We start from the raw sequence: 20,635 nt of genomic DNA, 5'->3' as shown, positions 1-20,635 counted from the left end.
TTTTAATAATTGGTGGTCACAATTTTATTGATATTACCTACAATGACATAGTGAAATTTACATTTAAACATTCTAGCGTTCCTATCCTACTGAGTGGAGTTCATTATTGAAATGGTTGAGGGAAGTACATCCTTCTGTACCGAAAGAGTTAAACCTTTCAGTAAAAGAACATCCTATGAATGGGAAGAAAGAGAAAACTGCAGGTTTACAGCGGATGTTTGAATGCTCAGCCCTGTATGGTCTCCACTTGTGTGTCAGACGCAGCACTAAGCATGAAGGAGAGCAACAAACGGGAATGGAGAAGGAGCTGGTTCTATCCAGCTCTCGTAATCATCCCTTCTTCCAAGTGATGCCTGCAATAACGGAGGAGTTGTGCCCGTCAGGCAATTGATCCAGTGCTGCAGGTTTCTTGCTCAAGTAGCAGTGTGGAGCTGTGTGACTGATACAGTGTCATTAGATGACACAGAGCTGATCTCTGCATCAGCCAGGAGGAATCAAACCGTGTCACTCCCCTCTGGGACTACCTTCTCCTCTTATTCGCGCTAGGAATTCGTATGCTGCTGCTGCTGCCGTTACATCTCTCCGAGAAGGACTGTGTATGAGTATTGCCGGTGGAAAGCAGCATAGAAGAATGATAGCTGTCTCTTTCAAATGTCGCTGTCAAATCCTGCGGAGGCTGGTTAAAGGTAAGGTGCTTTTTCTTGTACGCTTTCAGCCAGTGACACTCGCCCTGGCTTTCCAAACGCGCTGGCTCATGCTTTTGACTCGCAAATATGCCTGTCCTAATAATTTATAGACAAGCGGCAGAGAGCAGGGTGTTCAGAGCTGGGGTCTTGAATAAGCCATTCACATCAGGGCCTTTAATGCTACCTGCCGTTCTCTCCATATTTTATGCTGCTCCTTTTTATCCATCTACTCTTATGTCATACATGATCAGTGGTATATTGTCTTAATAATAGTGCAGTGGAAAGACTTCATAGCTTTCCTTTTCTACCGATGTGGAGATCAAGCCTTTATAAAGATTTATAGGAAAAGCGGAACTACCCAGAAAATAAGTTTTCACAAATTGCCTTGAATTTAGATGTAGACTTTCAATAGTGTGTGTGTATATGAGTATGATCTTGCATGTAAGATGTTTAGGAAGTGCACCAGCAAGACGGCTGAGGCTGATCTTGGCTGCATGGAGCTGCCATTAGGAAATATTGAACCTATGACCTCATGATCTCATTTAAAATCCATGTATTTGCTGATTGATTCCTGTCAAAGAGAACTGATCGTATTAGTTTTCATGGATTTCAAATTCCCCCCATTAAACAGACATTGAAAGAAATCATTATTCTGCAGGAATACAATAGCAGAGACCTTATCCTCCTGCTACAAACCAGTAGAACAGCATCATTATGGTAGTGAACGAGCACCCATGACATGTGCTATATTATAAATATGAGATGCACCTGTCACCCAAGTGTGGTGCCATGATCATTTAAAAAGCATTGCACGTCTATTAGTGCACACAGCATTGCCTACCCTCACTGGCGATGATGGGGTTAAGACCGGACACTATATGGATTATGTACGTCCTCTTACCTTTTGTAGACGACGCTCATTCCGCCATTAATACAAACCTCACATTGTAATTTTACATGTGGATTTGTTTTGCCCTGGGCCAGCGACGGTAGCTCGATGCAGTGACTTGATAATGATATTTTAATAAGATGGTTACAGAGCTGCTGGTCACAATGCAGCCAGCTGAGCATTGTCACTATTCATTTGTGTTCCGTTGCGTGTATTTTGATATACTGTGAAAATGGCCTCGATCTTTCAGTTGTGTTGAGTGTTTGGTCTTTGGCAGGTCTTATTCATACGGAACCCAAGTATTGATTGGGCCAGATGAGCACGCTCTGATTTATATTTATTTCCCAGCATCACCCAGGAAAGGGAAACCAGCGCCGTTCTACTTTTGTGGCACTGTTACATCTTTGATCTGCTGATAAGTAACGTAGCGTAGATGAATTATTGAAAAAAGAAAATTGGCTTCTAATTAATAAACATAATAATGCAAATGATTTTACTGAAGATCATTCTTTTAATTTTTTTTGTAATGAATTTAATTTAGCTGACATGTTCTTTATTGTAATGGGATTGCTCCATAGAGAAAAAAAATGGCTCTGGTCACGTTCTGCTCTTTCAGCAGCACTAGACCTCTAAATACACTGATATATCCTTATTTTACAGCCCACAATTCCAGATTTTTCAATGTTTTTCTGAGTATTGGCAAAAAGTCCAAACTGTTAAACAAATCTGTCAGAGCATGTGTTACCTATCCAGTGTGCACTTTATTTAGCCCGTCAGTGGTATTTCTTTCCCATACCTGCCACGCAATGGCTGAACTATATTAAAACTGGCAATTAACACCAGTCCAAAACCAATTTACGTGTGCGGAAAATGCGTCAAATATATTTAGAGGTGTACATCTAAATATATTTGACACATCTTTTGCTGTCCGTGTGGCAGAAATGCAAATATATGCCTGCTATGTGCAAGTGTAAGTTTGCACCATAACTTGCGCAGTTTCTGGCGTAAATTATGATAAATCTGTCGTTCCTACAGAGGCCCCAATGCCTATGGCTATACCAAATTCCTTCTTTACCCACTTTTCGGAAGTTGTTCGAAAAATAAAAGGTCGCAAATTTAAGAGAAACGATGGTGTTCGCCAAATTTTGTGACTTTTCATGTCAGAAAACTGGCTTAAACTTTCCCTCCCTTGGATTTTTAAGAGGTACCAGCCAGCTTGTTGTGAAAATCAAAAGGTCCAAACATTTGCCTTCCAGGGTTTATAACTGTATTTAAATTAGCATAAGCTTACATATTGTTAGCTAATATTCGCTTGCTCCAGTGTACCTACATACAACTGTTCGTTGGGACAAATGACCGACTACTTACAGAACTGCCATTTCACATTCGTCCTTTGCATACCCAATACCAAAAGATCTGGAGATTTGTTTTCTCTCCAGACTGGGAAAGAATTCAGGGGAAACACTTCAATAATAAATAAAGTTGGGCTCCAGTGACAGATTCTCTTTAAATGGGTTGTCTGGTTGAGTAAAGTCATTTTCAAATGGTCAGGAGTCTCATGTTTTAGCCATAGTGTAGTGGGTCTATCCAGAGCGTCACTCTGGAGGATCTGACATGTCCATGCATTACACAGAAAGCTCATGGGTTCCCTCACCGATCAGTTTATTCTTTTTGAGCCTCAACATCCAAAATATATTAATGTCTGGGCTTTTACCACCAGTGGCTGAGGTCCATGTGAAAATTTCAAATATTGATAAATTTACCTTTCAATGTCTCCTGAATTCACTTAAAATACGCACGAATGGAGTCTGCTAAGCCAGAGATTCCTACAGCCCGTGAAAGAACTGTGTAGCTTCTGTCAAGCTGCCCCCCCCCCCTGTCTGCACCTCATCAGGAGCTGGAGGGTGCCTCACCATTTAAGAAGCAGTGGTCTGCAGGACCTCATCAACCCAGAGAAGGGTTTTTGTGAAGGAGGTTGTCTAAACTTGATAACCCGTATCGAGATGCCTATAAGGGGAGTCCTCTGCTCTATAAACCAGGGCGGAGAGCACTTCCACTCTGGTAGACCCATTTACCAGCATGAAATACTACAAATCTTTGGCCAAACTAAAATCAGCTGTTGTTGCGGGGGTTCCAGTGATCAGAAAATCGGCAATCCGATGATCGACAGGATGGCAAAAAATAGAGATGGGGTTGTCTTCATTAATTATGTCATATTCTGTTGGAACATTTTACATTTTTTTAAATGTTTTCTAGGGTAGTCCAGTGGAGCATAGCATTTTTTTAAATTTTGTTATAGTTCACAATACACAGATACAATACAGCCATATGTATAAGGCCAAATTGTAAACATTAATCATCTAGCAATAAATAATGTTTTGATTCATAAGTATATTAAGCACACAGTAGATAACCACCTTCTATCTGTTTGGTAGAACACTTGTGTATCTGGGAGGTGAAGGGGTATTTGAAAAGGCACGTAATGCTGTGGTTTCTTCTGTTTTTTGTCAATAATAGTGATTTGCATAGTTTGCTTATGCTTCGGAGAGCCAGCAGTTCTTATTGTCTTGCTGGTAATAAAAACACCCACGCTGTGCCGTTTTCATTTTCGAGTATATTAATGAACTTGTCAGTTTGTGAAAGGTGAGCTGCAAAGAAAATCTGGTTAAATAATGTTGTAGTAGTTCAATGTTGTGCCAGGCAAATCTGAAAGGCATCTTCTTTTAACTAAAATGCATTGCATAGCACCTGCCAGCTTAAAGAGTCTCTGTCACCAGATTTTGCAACCCCTATCTGCTATTGCAGCAGATCGGCGCTGCAATGTAGATTACAGTAACGTTTTTATTTTTAAAAAACGAGCATTTTTGGCCAAGTTATGGCCATTTTTGTATTTATGCAAATGAGGCTTGCAAAAGTACAACTGGGCGTGTTGAAAAGTAAAAGTACAACTGGGCGTGTATTATGTGCATACATCGGGGCGTGTTTACTACTTTTACTAGCTGGGCTTTCTGACGAGAAGTATCATCCACTTCTCTTCAGAACGCCCAGCTTCTGGCAGATCACGCTGTGACGTCACTTCCCCAGGTCCTGCATCGTGTCAGACGAGCGAGGACACATCGGCACCAGAGGCTACAGATGATTCTGCAGCAGCATCGGCGTTTGCAGGTAAATCGATGTAGCTACTTACTTGCAAACGCTGATGCTGCTGCAGAATCAACTGTAGCCTCTGGTGCCGGTGTGGCCGACACGATGCAGGACCTGTGAGTGACGTCACAGATCTGCACTGCCAGAAGCTGGGCGTTCTGAAGAGAAGTGGATGATACTTCTCATCAGAACGCCCAGCTAGTAAAAGTAGTAAAAACGCCCCGATGTACGCACATAATACACGCCCACTTGTACTTTTACTTTTAAACACACCCACTTGGACTTTTGCAAGCCTCATTTGCATAAATACAAAAATGGCCATAACTTGGCCAAAAATGCTCGTTTTTTAAAAATAAAAACGTTACTGTAATCTACATTGCAGCGCCTATCTGCTGCAATAGCAGATAGGGGTTGCAAAATCTGGTGACAGAGCCTCTTTAACGTGTTCAACGTGGCTACAACAGAACAGTCCTAGGACTACAGCATTATTATCAGTTCAGCAATAAGAATATCTAGTAGCGTATACAGTAGGGTTTAGACCAGAATCACACACACACTTTTGAGGCTGTTTTTGTGGCAGTTCTTGGCTCCGTTTTTGTTTTTTTAGCCAAACACAGAAGTGGACACAAAAAAGTTAGATGAATCCGTCTTTTCTTTGCCTTTTTCTAAATTTTGGATCCACTCCTGGCTTTGGCTAAAAAAAAACTGAGCCAAAAACTGCTTCAAAATTGTGTATTTAATCCTTACCTAAAGGGCCTGTGCTGCTTACAGCTCTTCTTCTTCCTGCTAAAACTAGGCTACCACTAATAAGTAGTGGTGTTGAAGATGTTTGTCCCCTTTGAGCTCTCCATTCGTGTGGATGGAAGGTTAGAAAAAGGAGGCAGGATGACACAGCCAAACAGAAGTGCTAAAGCAAATAACAAAATGGTCAGTGAAACCTAACCTCTCTAGGACATATGAAAAATCTAGTAATCATTTTAAAGATTAGTCTTTTTAGCTTGGTTTGAGGACTATGAGGCAGAAATTTAATAAAGCATTTTTTATGCTGTTGCAGTTGCATATAGTATGTGAAAGATAGACCACATTGGTGTGCACAACCTAGGTAAGTATGTATAGGTAGAGGGAAGGGAAAGACGTTAGTATGTGGTCTTGCTAATATATAACTTTTATTAGTTTAGTTAAAATGAGCAAAATTTGATTAAAAAATGCCAATGGTGCAATTGGGTATGTGTGAGTGACCCCCAAACTCACATACCCTGAAGGCCAATTGAACAGTGTAGCAATGGTATGTCACTGTTATTGTAACCACAATTGAATTATTTTTTGTACTGCCATGCGGTTGGCAAGCAGCACTGTATGAATAGGCAGTTGATCTCCCACAGCGGTGCTCCGTTAGTTGTGGAGCAGCAATGTGGTGGGTACCGTGTGGGGCTGTGTGCAATGGACTGGGAATAATTGTATGATGCAGCAGCACCTCAGCAGGGATAGCAGAGGCAGTGATGCAGGACGATCGTCCGAGTTGGTAGGCTATGGTCCGGGCAAAGTGGGACCCCGCAGCGGCGCTCTGCCTGGAATTAGCAGGGCTGCAGTGCGGTTGGTGCCGTCCGGATGGTGAGTTGAAGGAGCGAGATATGAGATTGCAAGAATGAGCCTGGCCGTTTACCTCATGGACAGGTGAACGGCTGCAGCGGCGCCCCAGCAGGCTGGTGGGGCAGCGGTGCAGGAGAGACCGTCCGGTGGAGTAAACCAGGGATTGGCGTTTCACAGACGGTATTACAGGTGAGCGCTGAATCACGCTCTACTGCTGGAGTGTAGCACAGTGAGCTTGCATGCCAGTCTCGCGAGACCTCGCTAGTGCACTCATAGGACAGCTAGTAGCTTGTCCGATTGTGGGATGAGGTTAGCTGCGTACAGACTGATACTGTACTAGATAGCTGGAAGCCATGTTATTGCACCTTGGATTATTAAAAGTACTAAGCACCCGACGCGCGTTTCGCCAGAATTCTGGCTTCTTCTAGGGGTGGGGGACCGCCATTACACTGACCTATAAATAGGGTTAGAATTGATTGAAACCAAATCGCCCAATGATAGGCTTGGAGTACAAGTTAATATGTAGTTCATGTCAAAATAATAAATGACTAAGTTGAATGGAAGAATGTTTAATTATAGAATACCATGGTTAAGTCGAGGATCAATAATGACGTTTTATGCATATATTAGGATCTTTTCAAAAACATCAAAGGATGCATGGGGGAAGAAAGGGGGAGAAAGAAAGGGAAACAATAACAATTCCCTATATTCAAAGTTAAAGGAAGCATCCAAACCCAAAATTTTCATTGAGTCCAAATGGATTGACTGTGTTCAAATTAAAAATCCACTCACTCTCTTTTTTGAAAAGTGCCAAGTCTAAATTTCCCCTTAGGATGCCCAGGCGTATTTGGCACAAAGCCCAGCCTTTCAGGGTAGTCCAGTTTAGGTCATTTTTGACTTTGAAATGTCTGGCTATTGGAGTCGGGCAAAATGGTTTGTTTTTTGACTGACAGTCACTTTGGTCTTTGTCATAATTTACAATAGAGTTGTGTTCTCTTATACGAACACGTAGTTCCCTCACCGTTTTGCCAATATACTTGAGACCACAAGGGCATTCAAGACAATATACCACACCAGGTGTGGAGCATCTGATATGGTCTCTGATGTGATGGTTAATTCCATAAGAATCTACAATTTGTCTTTTCTGTATCAAAATTCTACAAGCTCTCCACATTTTGCAAGGATAAAAACCAGGATTCAAGGTTGATTTTATCTCGTGAAAAGTGGCTTCGTACCAAGATATTCAAAATGGTTCTGCCCTTCCTATATCCTAGGGATACTCGATCACCTAGGATGTTATTGAGGACTGGGTCACTGAGTAGGGTCTTCCAATGACGATTCAGGATGAGATTAATTTAGTCCCAATTTTCGTGGAAATCCGTAATGAATCGCGGTTGTTCTCGTCCTTTGTGGACTTTCACCTTAGGGGTTAACAGAGTCTTACGTTCCGTTCTTAGAGCCCCACACGGTATCCACCACATTGCTGCTCCACAACTAACGGAGCGCCGCTGTGGGAAATCAACTGTCTGGAGCCTATTCATACAGTTCTGTTTGCTAACCGCACGGCAGTACAAAAAATAATTAAATTGTGGTTACAATAACAGTGACATACCATTGCTACACTGTTCAATTGGCCTTCAGGGTATGTGAGTTTGGGGGTTACTCGCACATACCCAATTGCACCATTGGCATTTTTTATCACATTTTGCCAATTTTAACCAAACTAATCCCTTCCCTCTAACTATATATGTATTAAATACTACAACTACCACTGCCGGTGACCACTTATATTGTGTCTATTATGTGGTTACGTTTTTTATGTTTGCCTTTTTTAAGCATGTTTGGTCTTGTTTTTTATACTTGATAATTTGGAAAGAGCCTTACGTTGACTTTTTTGGTCTTGAATTGAATTTTTAAGGTGTCACCTGTACCCCTTAAATTTATTTAGGGATCTCTGTAGATAAACAGTTTATGTATTACAGTATTATAATCCTTTGCCAGTATGTTTAAATTACACCCGTCCGCATTATCCTGGATCCTGGTCACCAATAAATCTTTGTATATTCCATTTTTTGACACCATGGAATATGATCATCAAAATCCCTTGATATCTATTCTGTATTTCCTTAGAATACCTGCACATGCTGTACATGCTAAATCCAGTAATTGATGATTAGTCAGAGACTGGAAATCTTGCAGGATGGAAGAACTTGAAAGCTGTCTATGTAGCAAAGGAACAGGCTGTGCAGGTGCTAATCTTCTAAATCACATCTCTGACAGTTTGATGGCTAATAACTTTCTTGCAGAGAGCAAGTTTCAATGATCTTGATATTGATGGATGAGCTGTTGGAATCTTGAATATCCAGCAACAGCAGGATTGTTATTAGAGGGCAAAGAGACAATAAAATCCGCTTCATGTTCTGTAGCAAAGATGTCAAAATCGATTACAAATGTAAGAATAAACAGTTCCCAAGTACCTTCTCAAATATCCACGCCAAGTAGTGAACTCCACACCAGAACGTTTTGTGATTAATGTTCATGTATGTGTGTTGGGCAGTTTTGGACCACAAAGACGTTTTAACAAAAACAAGAACCTCCGCTACTATATCAGTGGCCATTTTTACACTTATTTCTATAGCACCATGCCTGTCAGTGGACTATCCCCAAGCACTAGTTGTCCTATTGACTAATTGGCACCAGCTTGTGAACCTATACTAAGAAAATCACTTTTAGTATGCTCGTTGTGAACTAAACCAGAAAAGTTAAGAGTGTCCTACATCGACGACCCATATAGAGTAAAGGACAGATGTACTATTGAGGCTGCGACAGAAATCTGTCATATTTTTCTGTAAAATCTGGTGCAATATTGGCTTAGAAAAAAGGGGGCATGGCTTAAAATGTGCCAAAAATCTGACAAAAAACTTTGTCGCAAAATAAGTCAAATCAAAGGTGGTATAAGGAAGAGAAATGTGTCTAAGATTTGCCGAGATTAGCATACAGTGTGCACCCATGTAATAAACTTGGTGCCTCTTCTGACCGCCTGGTCTAAGTTTACGCTGTCTAAAACGTACAAGTATTAGTAAATCTGCCCCATAGAGTAAATGTTTCTGGACATTCTCAGACGTGAAGATGTGTGAGATAAAGTAATGATCGTGGGCACAGGCAGTGGCGTAACTACCGCAGTAGCGGCTGCTACGGGGCCAGCGGCATGAGGGGGCCCGTGTCGCCCGCCGGCACGGGCTCCCACCATGGTCGGAGGCTCCGCTAGCAGCCGTTATGGCTGCTACAGCGCGACGCCACTGAACACTACGGCAGAGCAGGGAGGTATCTCCCCGCTCTGCCATTAAACAAAAGACATGTATCCCCTATCCACAGGATAGGGGATACATGTGTGATCGCTGGCAGCGATAGGGAGAACGGGGGACTGAAAGTCCCCTGAAGTTCTCCATCACAAACCTCGGACTTCCGGGGTCTGTGTCGGCAGCTCCGGAGAAATGAATGGAGCGCCGGTCCCGCTTGTGCGCATGCGTGACCAGCGCTCCTTTTCATTTTTAGTGAGCTGCGCAGACGCCGGAAGTCAGAGGTTAGTCATGGAGAACTTGGGGGACTTTCAGTCCCCCCTTCTCCCTATCGCTGCCAGCGATCACACATGTCTCCCCTATCCTGTGGATAGGGGATACATGTCTTTTATTAGGACACACTGTAGGTCGCATTTTTTTGTGAGGGTTGACGCTGTATGGCGTTCCCTACAGGGGGGGGCTGTATGGCGTTCCCTACAGGGGGGGGGACGCTGTATGGCGTTCCCTACAGGGGGGTCTGTATGCCGTTCCCTACAGGGGGGCTGTATGGCGTTCCCTACAGGGGGGGCTGTATGGCGTTCCCTACAGGGGGGCTGTATAGCGTTCCCTACAGGGGGGCTGTATGGCGTTCCCCACAGACCCCCCCTGTAGGGAACGCCATACAGACTCCCTGTAGGTAACGCCATACATCCCCCCCTGTAGGGAACGCCATACAGCCCCCCCTGTAGGGAACGCCATACAGCGTCCCCCCCTGTAGATAACGCCAGACAGCCCCCTCTGTAGGTAACGCCATACAGCCCCCTCTGTAGATGGCGCCATAAAGCCCCCTGTAGATAACGCCATACAGCCCCCCTGTAGATAGCGCCATACAGCCCCCCTGTAGATAGCGCCATACAGCCCCCCCTGTAGGGAACGCCATACAGCCCCCCCTGTAGGGAACGCCATACAGTCCCCCCGTAGATAACGCCATACAGCCCCCTCTGTAGATAGCGCCATACAGCCCCCTCTGTAGATATCTACAAAGGGGGCTTTATGGCATTATCTACAGGAGGGCTGTATGGCGTTATCAAAAGGGGGGTTTGTAAAAAGGCACTATCTACAAGGGGGGGGGGTTGTGTGACACCCGTGGGAGGGGGGGGCCCCTGTCAAAAGTTTGCTATGGGGCCCAGTCTTTCCTAGTTACGCCCCTGGGCACAGGCATATTTTCTCTGCTTTTTTTAAAGTAATCTCATAAACTAGATAACTGTTCAGCCTGTTGTTTGTATTCCGTTACACTGCAAATGACGATAAGATTTTGTTTTAAAACCTTTTTAATATTTGATCCAAACTATTTATTTTCCTGCACCTGAGACATTGTTTTGAAATATCTATTAGATAATCCATATCCTAATATTGATTTGTGGCTTAGTGATGCTGCACTGGTTTTAGAGAATTGATAAGATGTATTCAGCTGGATATTGCTTTAGTCAATAAAATGTTGTGTAGAGAACACTTGCTCTATCACATACCACTTGTTTTTGACATTTTGACCAATCAAAATGATAAATATTTGGGATTAATTTCAATAATATAGTATAATATATCAATTTTATGGGTTACATTGTTTTATAACAGTTGTTGCTTTCCATTAGTTTTCCATGACTGTATACTGTTTTATCTCTTTATAATCGACGGCATGATTTTTCAAAATACTATTTTGGTGAACTTTGTGAAAACCTTGAATGAAGCATTAAAGTAATTTTACTCCGTTAATAGGTGTGTTAAATAATTCTCACTTGGCTGCAGAACAAGAAGTTAAAGGGAGTCTTTAAGGATTTTCTAAGAAGCCAAATGGCTGATATCGGGTAACGTATTAGGAACATACCATTGTTGAAGATGTTACTGCTTCCATCCGTGTAAAAAAATAAGTTTTATTCCATCAAGGCTCCAACCACTTCTACTGTTGATGGAAGGCTCTAATTGTATGACGATGGAGACCATCAACCGCATAGAGGAGGGGTCGGAGCCCTAGATGCCGGACATATCCTGGTTTGGCAGACACTCTCGCGTCACAGAATTTAACTTATTTTTTACACTGATGTAAGCAGTAACATCTTAAAAATGGGTATATTTCTAATTCGTTAGCCGATAGCTACCTAGTGATATCAGTCATTTGGTAGCGAAATATTTCCTGAAAGACTCTTTAAGGAGCTGTATCCACGAGATTTTCTAATCCTCAGTAAAGTAACAAAAGAATTTGGGGAATTTTTAGTTTCTTGAAAGATCCATGGCCAAGATATATCAGTGACTACTTGATGAGAGACATCAATGAGATCAACATGGCATCACTTGTTCCAAAGGAAAAAAATAGTTCATATATTTAAAAACACAATGTATAAGTTGTATACCATATAAGCCATCGGGAAATATTTTGACACTTGTCATCTTCTACAATGTTTCATTGGTTATTGCGTTCTATACAGCATAGGTGACCAGATATTGATTAAACCTTATAGTATACAGAGGTAAACAAAATTCTCTCCAACTAATTCAGCACTCGAAGCAGTGGAAAGCATTTGATCCACAGACTAGAGAAACATCCAAAGCATCAAACAGTGAAGTCCTGCTGGAAAGGTTTCCTCACTTTACTAATGTAGACTGAATGGCTTCACAATGAATTTACAATTTTTCAGACTTTCACCAGTTTGTCCATCGTGATTCTAATACATTAAATAAAATGTATTAATGAAGGGTCTCAGAGGAACCCACTTAAAAAAAAGACCCATCACCTTACTGGAAATGCTTTTGTTTAGACAAGTTGGGGCTAAGAGCTATAAAATGTAAAAATATGCCACTTTTTAAGAAATGCTAATGACCTATTTTGCCACATTAGGCCTTATTCACACATTGCAGATTTGGTCAGTATTTTGAAGCCAAAACCAGGACTAGATCCTAAACACAGGGGAAATATAATGGAAAGATTACTCTACTTCATTTTTCTTTGCATCCACTCCTTATTTTGACTTCAAAATACTAATGGAACATAGTGCAATACACCAATGCTGGGTGTATTTTCTACTGATGTGCACAAATCTGTGGTTAACTAGTAGATTCTGACTACAAACAGTCTCCTGTAAGCTGCAGGATCAATGCTTGAGAGAACACTCTGTGTCCTGGGGAGGAAAAAGATATGTTCACACACAACAGAGGTGTTGCTGACATTTCTGTAAGGGTATGTGCACACGATAACTGCATTTACGTCTGAAATTACGGAGCTGTTTTCAGGAGAAAACAGCTCTGTAATTTCAGATGTAATTGCATGTACTCGCATTTTTGCGAGGCGTCAATTACGGACGTAATTTGGAGCTGTTCTTCATTGGAATCAATGAAAAACGGCTCAAATTACGTCTCAAGAAGTGTCCTGCACTTCTTTTGACGAGCCGTCTTTTGTACGCGTCGTCGCTTGACAGCGACAAGTAAATGGCAGGTCGTCGGCACAGTACGTCGGCAAACCCATTCAAATGAATGGGCAGATGTTTGCCGACGTATTGGAGCCGTATTTTCAGACGTAAATCGAGGCTTAAAACGCCACGTTTACATCAGAAAATAGGTCGTGTGAACCCAGCCTTATGGTTCATACCTCTGAATGTGGTTGTTTCTGCAGAATGGGGAAAGCCCCATTCCTATGAAAGAGACAGTTGCAGATTTTTTTTGCAACAAATCTGCGTGTGAACATAACTTTTAGGCTCCCAGTACACAGACTGTTCTCTCCAGCGATTGATACTGCTGCTGTATCCTCGGTCACTATAGATAATAGCACAATGCACTTATCACTGAAAGGGAATGCCTATTGGGCTCCAAATTAGAATCTTTCTCTGAAACCATCCTGAAAAGGTTAAAGCCAGAACAAAAAAATGAAAAAGAGCAAGATTGCAAAGAAAACAGGACAAAGCACTCGATAACCGATCTGAAAATAAAAATGTTTAGTGTAAAACTAAACCTTCACAGGATATGCCATACATGTCTATAATGTCATTTCTGGGATCCCCACCTATCAGGAGAATGGTGGTCCTTTGACCCCTATTCTGCCTTCTTTACTCTTTTCATAACTACTATAGACCTTAACAGAAAGGCCCATGCACAGCCACCTCTGCATTCAGTCTGCGGCTGCCTCGTCAGACGAAACATGGGTTATGTGGCCGGCCATTCTCCTAATAGACTGGGGTCTCAGAAGTGGGTTTACCTTAAATGTTCTGTGGATATGCCATAAATGTTACGATAGGAAAACCTCTTTATTGAATGACCCCTCTTTCTTTAGAACATTAATTCTTACTGGTGACCATTACATCCTCTATACTTGATATATTAATGATGGCAGATTTATCTTAGATGCAAGAAATAAAAATATTCAATTTAGGCCTCATGCACACGACCATGCTTTTGCGGCTGCAATTTATCCGCATATTTGCGGATAATTTGCGGACCCATTCATTTCTATACACGACCATGGTTTTCACGGATCCATGCTGGGCCGTAAATCCGGACCGCAAAAACTAAGGACAAGTCATTTTATGGTCTGGATTTGCGGGTTCACTAATACTGTTGAATTGTTGTGGATCCGTGAGTCCTGATGACTGCGACGTTTTTTTTGCGGTCACCCACGGTTTCTCACGTAACCGTGGGTGAGCCTTTGAGTTATGAATAGGACACCTTTTTTTTTAATCATTTTCAGAATGTTGTCTGTGATTCTGAGTACATAGTATAGTTTTGTAGCATAAAATAATTTGAGTCTTTCTGCTCTATATTTTGTACTGTGCAGTTTAAGATTTATCGAGAAATTAAATATCCTGTATAGGTTAATTATATACGGATGGATTATAAATCCGTATTAATATTGTATCCCAGGTAACAGAGCAGTATGGTTGGTTAGACCTGTCTTTTTAGATCTTCGCGCTACCTTCAAGGCCTTGACTGTAATGCGAAGTTTACAACAGGGATTTTGTGTTTATTGCTGTAATGTCATTGTATGGCAGGTAGTTGCATTATTATTTCTATAACTTGATGTATGACACTTCTGTGTTTTTAAATGTTTCCACGTTTCTAGAAATACTGTCCAACGGGTAAATTCACATAAAATCATTTTTTATACAATTTGTATTCACATTTAGTCAAAGTCCTAAAAAGTAGCATAGCTTTGTACATTCACTGCTACTGACTGAAGTGTGTACATAGCTTCTGCCTTGTAGGTATTCATAATCCATATGTACGGTATATTCCACAGTTATTACAGGCAAGTTATTAAACTATTAAGTACCTCCACTGAATGAAAACTAGGCGATGGTGGTCCCCTGCCCGGGATGGGCGCCATGTAATACTTCATTATCCCCGTTTTGGGGAAATGAGTGGCCGCATGGAGCTTGTCCATCGCTTAATTCTAAGATGGGATTGTCTAGCAAGGAAAGTATTTGGCTAACTTACCAGAGAAAGATCTGCTTGATTTGGAGGTAAGTTTAAAATTCCCCACGAATCAGACTGATATAATGACGGATCTCCAACCTCGAGGGTCTCCCCCTTGTCCTAGTACTGGGTAGAATGATATGGGCAGCTTTCTTTTGGTGCTGGTTAACCGTAAACAGAACAGAGAATGTGTCTCTTCATATAATGTCATACTTGAAATATTCATGATTTTGCTGTTAAGAAGAGGATCCTGTCATGAAGCTGTAAGTAGCACTAGACTACTTGATGAACATCGCATATGAAATTCAAATGACCGCATAATACCAAATTAAATAATTCATTTCTCGCTGACGCAGTTGGAGATCTGAGATGAATAAAGAGTTCAAGGTTTTTACGACATAAATTCCAAAAAGTATTTAAGTGCTGTTTTTTCTTGATGACATCCTCTCGTTGGTCTTACAAGTTCACATTACTGTCAGATATGAAAATGAAGGATGGACTGGATGCAGGAATCCGTTTTGGTTTTGATATCCTTAAAACAAAAAAAAGATTTTTTTTGTCAGTTATACTCTTTCATGTCACCTAGCAGTTACATCCTACGGCACTGTGTATACAGTGCTGTAATACAGACAGTGCAGTAAAGATAGATTGTTTTATGAAAAAACCTGCACTGGTCTGTTGTTCATCCCATATACACCAAGCAGTTCTGTGGATTTCTATGTAAGGAATAAGCGGCTATGCATTAAAAGAAAGGCCTCGTGCTAGCATGTGTAATATGACGCTGTACAACTTGTGTTTTACAGAGCCATAATATGGCGCAAATAGACTTCTATACTACTATATGTCTGTATACCTCCTCTGCATATAGAGGTGTTTTTTTTTTTTATATTTTTATTCATGTGGACCATACACTGGGTGTACAGATGTGCAGGGACACCGGGTGCCTCCGTTCACCGTCTGTGCACACGGCTTAGCCCTGTGCATGAGGCCTAAGGAGCTTGTTCCCATAGCACGTGTTAAGCACTGTAATGTGAACTTGTATTTCCTAAAGATTTTTCCGTTTAGATTCGCAAGGAACCGCCTCAGACTTTTTCCCAGAGTAATAACCTAGGTCAACTCAAATGACTTCCTGAGTATTTCTGTCAATTTCATCCAATTGCCATTGAATGGCAGAGTGCGGAAATTAAATAGAGAATTAATAAAATGATCTCATAAGTTATTTAAATGTGCATTCAATACCAATGACCGGTCTTTGAAAGATGTAGAACAATTTATTAAAATGACATGGTAGAACTGACAATTGACTGAACATAGCCTGAATAAATAATGATAGACCACAAAATAAGAAGACTCTGTCTCACACCTTATTATGTAGAAAATTGGTTTAGAAGTAGAGAATTGAATTTGCCTGGTAGGCTTTTAGTTGTTATTATATGCAGCAGATTGAAGTCCTGGCGGAAATTGACAGGAGGAAATTGTCACGCACGGAATACAATTCGAACTTCTAGTCTACAATGCTTTCAATAATGCCGCACTAGCCTTCCTTCACCTCCAAGTACACTCCAGATCTGACCCCCACTAAATGACTGGCAGGATGGAGCATATTGATAAATGGGCTTAAGTTAAAATATGTGGAATGTTTTGGACATTTCAGATAAGAAATAACACTTTCTTCTCTGAAAGTGTTTTCTCAATTTTGACGGAAGGATGTCTGTAGTGATGTACATTTTAACTTTGTACTAAAAGATCATACCTAGGGGTTTGTTGCCGCAACCTGTCACTTACACCAAATTGAATTTAACACTGAGCAGATATGTTGCCGAAATTTCTGAGACTGTCCCTCTGATCTAAATGGAACTTGTTTCCTGTGAATATACCTTATTTTTCGGACTATAAGACGCAGTTTTATCAAGAATAAAAGTCTTACAGTCGGCCGTCAAGGGATCCGGCAGCACCGGGCTCCCTGACAGCTTCTTACTTAACCCCTTCCCGACCCATGATGTGCCGGCACATCATGGAGTGGGGAGGTGATGATTTTTGGAGCGGGCTCATGTGCTGAGCCCGCTCCATACACTGCAGGTGTCAGCTGTGTTTTACAGCTGACACGCTGCTCTAACGGCCAGAAACAGCGATGGCGCTATTCCTGGCTGTTTAACCAGCTTAAATGCTGCGGTCAATAGCGACCGCAGCATTTATAGGGTCTTCCTATGAAGGACATTTATGACATATCCACAAGATATGTCATAAATTTCAGATAGATGCAGGTCCCACCTCTGGGACCCGCACCTCTCTCTAGAACGGTGCCCCCTAAACCCTGTTCTAGCTTACTCGGCTCCACTGTCTCCCAGCCACTTCCTGGTTAGGTGGTTGGGAGTTACGGAAACAGTCAAGTGCTCGCTGAGCTACGCTGTTTCTGGAACTCCTATAGAAGTGAATGGGAGTTATGGAAACAGCGTAGCACCGCAAGCTATGCTGTTACCGGAACTCGGTAGCTCCGAAATCAGCGTGCATGGTCGAGTTACGGAAACAGCTTAACTTGCTGAGCTATGCTGTTTCCGTAGCTCCTATAGAACTGAATAGTAGTTTACGGAAAAAGAGTAGCTCGCATGCTACACTGCTTCTGTAACTGCCATTCACTACTATGGGAGTTACGGAAACAGTGTAACTCAGCGAGTTATGCTGTTTCCGTAACTCATCCATGTTTTGCAGTGTATTGTACCAGCGCTCTAATGATCGCTGGTTCAAGTCCCCTAGGGGAACTAATAAAGTGTGTAAAAAAAAAAAGTTAAAAACATTTTCAGGAGTGTAAAAAAATATTTCCCATTTTTCCACAAGCACAATGTAAAAAAAAAAAATTGGTATCGCTGCATCCGTAGAAGTACGAAACTATACCAATATATCATTATTTGACTCGCACGTTGAACGACGTAAAAAAAAAAGTAAAACCCCAGAATCTTTGTTTTTTGGTCACTATAGCGTTAAAAATAATTAAATAAAAAGTGATAAAAAAGATCGTATGTACCAAAAAATAGTGCTAATAAAAACTACAGCTCGTCCCGCAAATAATAAGCCCTCACACCGTTCAAATGATGAAAAAATATAAACGTTATGGCTCTCAGGCTGTGGTGAACCGAACAAATTATTTATTTTAAGCAATAGTTTTTTCTTTGTAAAAATAGTAAAAAAATTTTTTTTTCCTATTTTCTTTTGTCAAAAACCTAGGTGCGTCTTATAGTCCGGTGCGTCTTATAGTCCGAACAATACGGTAGGTCCTGTATATTATCAAACGATTGTCACTTCTAGCTAAGCTGCATACTAGTTTGTTCTGCAATATCTATCTCTAGAACGGGGCCCCTAAACACCATTCTACTGCTCTGTGTTGTGGCTGAAGCGTGTGATTTCCGACCATAAAGAAAAAAAACAGTGTAGGTCGCTGAGCTACACGGTTTCCGTAGCTCCCATGGTAGTGAATAGCAGTTACGGAAGCAGCGTAGTTACCATTCAGTTCTATGGGACATACGGAAACGCTGTCCTCTTCTTCATGGTCGGAAATCGCACACTTCAGCTACAACACAGAGCGGTAGAACAGCGTTTAGGGGGCCCCATTCTAGAGATAGGTGCAAGCCCCAGAGGTGATCTGATATTTATGACATATCCTGTGGCTATGTCATAAATGTCCCTGATGGTGAAAACCCTTTTAAGGCGGAATGGTCGTGTTGTTTTTCACTGTACTACAAAACTGGCCATAAATGTTCTGTTAATATGTATGGGATATTGACACATACCTTCAAGTGTACACTCCAAGGGAGCAAGGGGAATTTGATTGACACAGCCATTTGTTCTGTTTGCTCCTTCCTAAGCCCTGTACACAATGCAAAATACAGGCCTCTTTATGAACCGCATTCTCCTAGGATGGAGCAATATTGAATGATCTACGGGGATTGACCAAGAGGCCTGACCAGAGACGAGAAGCTCTATATATGAATGGTCAACTTTGATTTTATCCGAATTCAGCTTAGATTAGCATTCAGGAGAAGACGGTAGGGACTTGAGCATAAGCCGACCGTAAGCCCGTTTGTCTGACTTGACACTGAACGGCATGGAGCTGCTTGCAATGTATAGGAATACATATGCAAGTTACAAAAGAAAAACGGTAGCACTCTGGCAAGAGAATATAATACTGGTGGGTGAACAAGTGGGTGTAAAAAATGCAATGAGAGTAAAGGCCAAATTCTCATATGCATGTAAAAGTCTTATGACATGATTGGGAACTATAGAGTTGTTGTTTTTTTTTATAATAATTTTTATTTGATTATTACATTCTGCAATATTTTCCTTAAACATGGTTCAATCATAAACCGCAAAAAAACAAGAAGGAATACAATACCCAACCCCCACCCATCCCCTTCCTGACGACAAGGAAGATGAGGAACACACAGAAAAAAAAGAAAAAAGAAACCAGAGATAAATAATTATCCAATATGGGGCCTTAGGGCAATAACTTTGTCCCTAATATCCAATTAGTCACTCTAACTTCTCCATCTATAGCAAAAAATTTCATTGAGCAGAACTCTTAAAACTGCCTTTTGCCATACGATCACTACTGGTGGATTTTTTACAAACCATTTTCTCAATCTCTAATCTTGCCAAGAATCACAACTGAATCACAAGATCAGTCATTCCTCTGCTTCAGCCTCGGTACTTGTGAGGGATCTCCCAAAATCCTAAAACCTTCAGAATTCCCCAAAGCCATACCTAAAATAGATTCAATGGTTTCAATTACCAAGAACCAATATCGATGCAGCTTTGGGCATCGCCACATTAAATGAATGAGATCAGCCTGTTCTATATTACACCTAGGACAGGTATCATTCTCTCTGTAACCCATACTATACAGACTTTGATTAAAGTACAGTTGGTGTATCAATATAAACTGGGAGAATCTATGTTAATAATTTAGTGACACCATATTAACCATGCCCCTTCTGATTTTTCACGCAAGATGACAGGTTTTCCACACTGAGTTTTTTGCAGGCGGAAAATCTGCCTCAAAATTCAGTTTGGAATTTTGATATAGATTTTGCTCTGCCTGCACGCCGATTTTCGCTGGATTTTTCGCCCGCGGCCATTGAGCGCCGTGGGCAAAAAACGCCGCGAGATACGCTTTCTCTGCCTCCCATTGATGTCAATGGGAAGTCAGAGACGTTAACGCCCGAAGATAGGGCATGTCGCTTCTTTTTCCCGCGAGACAGTTTTTCCGCTCGTGGGAAAAAAACACCTCCGTCTCCCATTGAAATCAGTGGGAGGCATTTTCGTCCGTTTTTTACGCGTTTTCCGCGTCAAGAAACATGTAAAAAAACTCTGTGTGAACTGGCCCTAAGGCACCATGCCTCATGTGTGAAGCTATTCTCTCTAGGGGAAAATACCTCCTTACATACGGTGTCTTCATGAGCTCTTAAAGGGGTTGTTCAGTCCTAAGAAATTGATGGCCTATCCATAGGCCATCAATATGTCATTGGTCGGGTACGACTTCTGGCACCCCCACCGATCAACTGTTTTTAAGGGGCCACATCACTCGTACAAGCGCTGCT

At 41.5% G+C, this 20,635-nt stretch overlaps 1 protein-coding gene across 7 annotated transcripts in view; it reads left to right on the top strand.

Annotated features, from left to right (window-relative positions):
* Window positions 1–20,635, top strand: part of GRIP1 (glutamate receptor interacting protein 1) — a 472,389-nt gene that overhangs the window by 255,409 nt on the left and 196,345 nt on the right. The window contains exon 1 of one of the 7 annotated variants that reach the window (XM_075856909.1): window positions 251–686. The exons of the other annotated variants lie outside the window; for them this stretch is intronic. Within the exon in view, the coding sequence (XP_075713024.1) occupies window positions 599–686 (88 nt within the window). The 5' untranslated portion in view covers window positions 251–598. Of the gene's footprint in view, window positions 1–250; window positions 687–20,635 lie in introns of those variants that run through there. 7 annotated transcript variants of the gene reach the window in all.

This window comes from Rhinoderma darwinii, chromosome 3 (assembly GCF_050947455.1).
Source record: "Rhinoderma darwinii isolate aRhiDar2 chromosome 3, aRhiDar2.hap1, whole genome shotgun sequence".
In the NCBI taxonomy this organism is placed as follows: Eukaryota; Metazoa; Chordata; class Amphibia; order Anura; family Rhinodermatidae; genus Rhinoderma; species Rhinoderma darwinii.
Note: the sequence above shows the minus strand (reverse complement) of the source record. Positions and strands in the feature narration are given on the sequence as shown.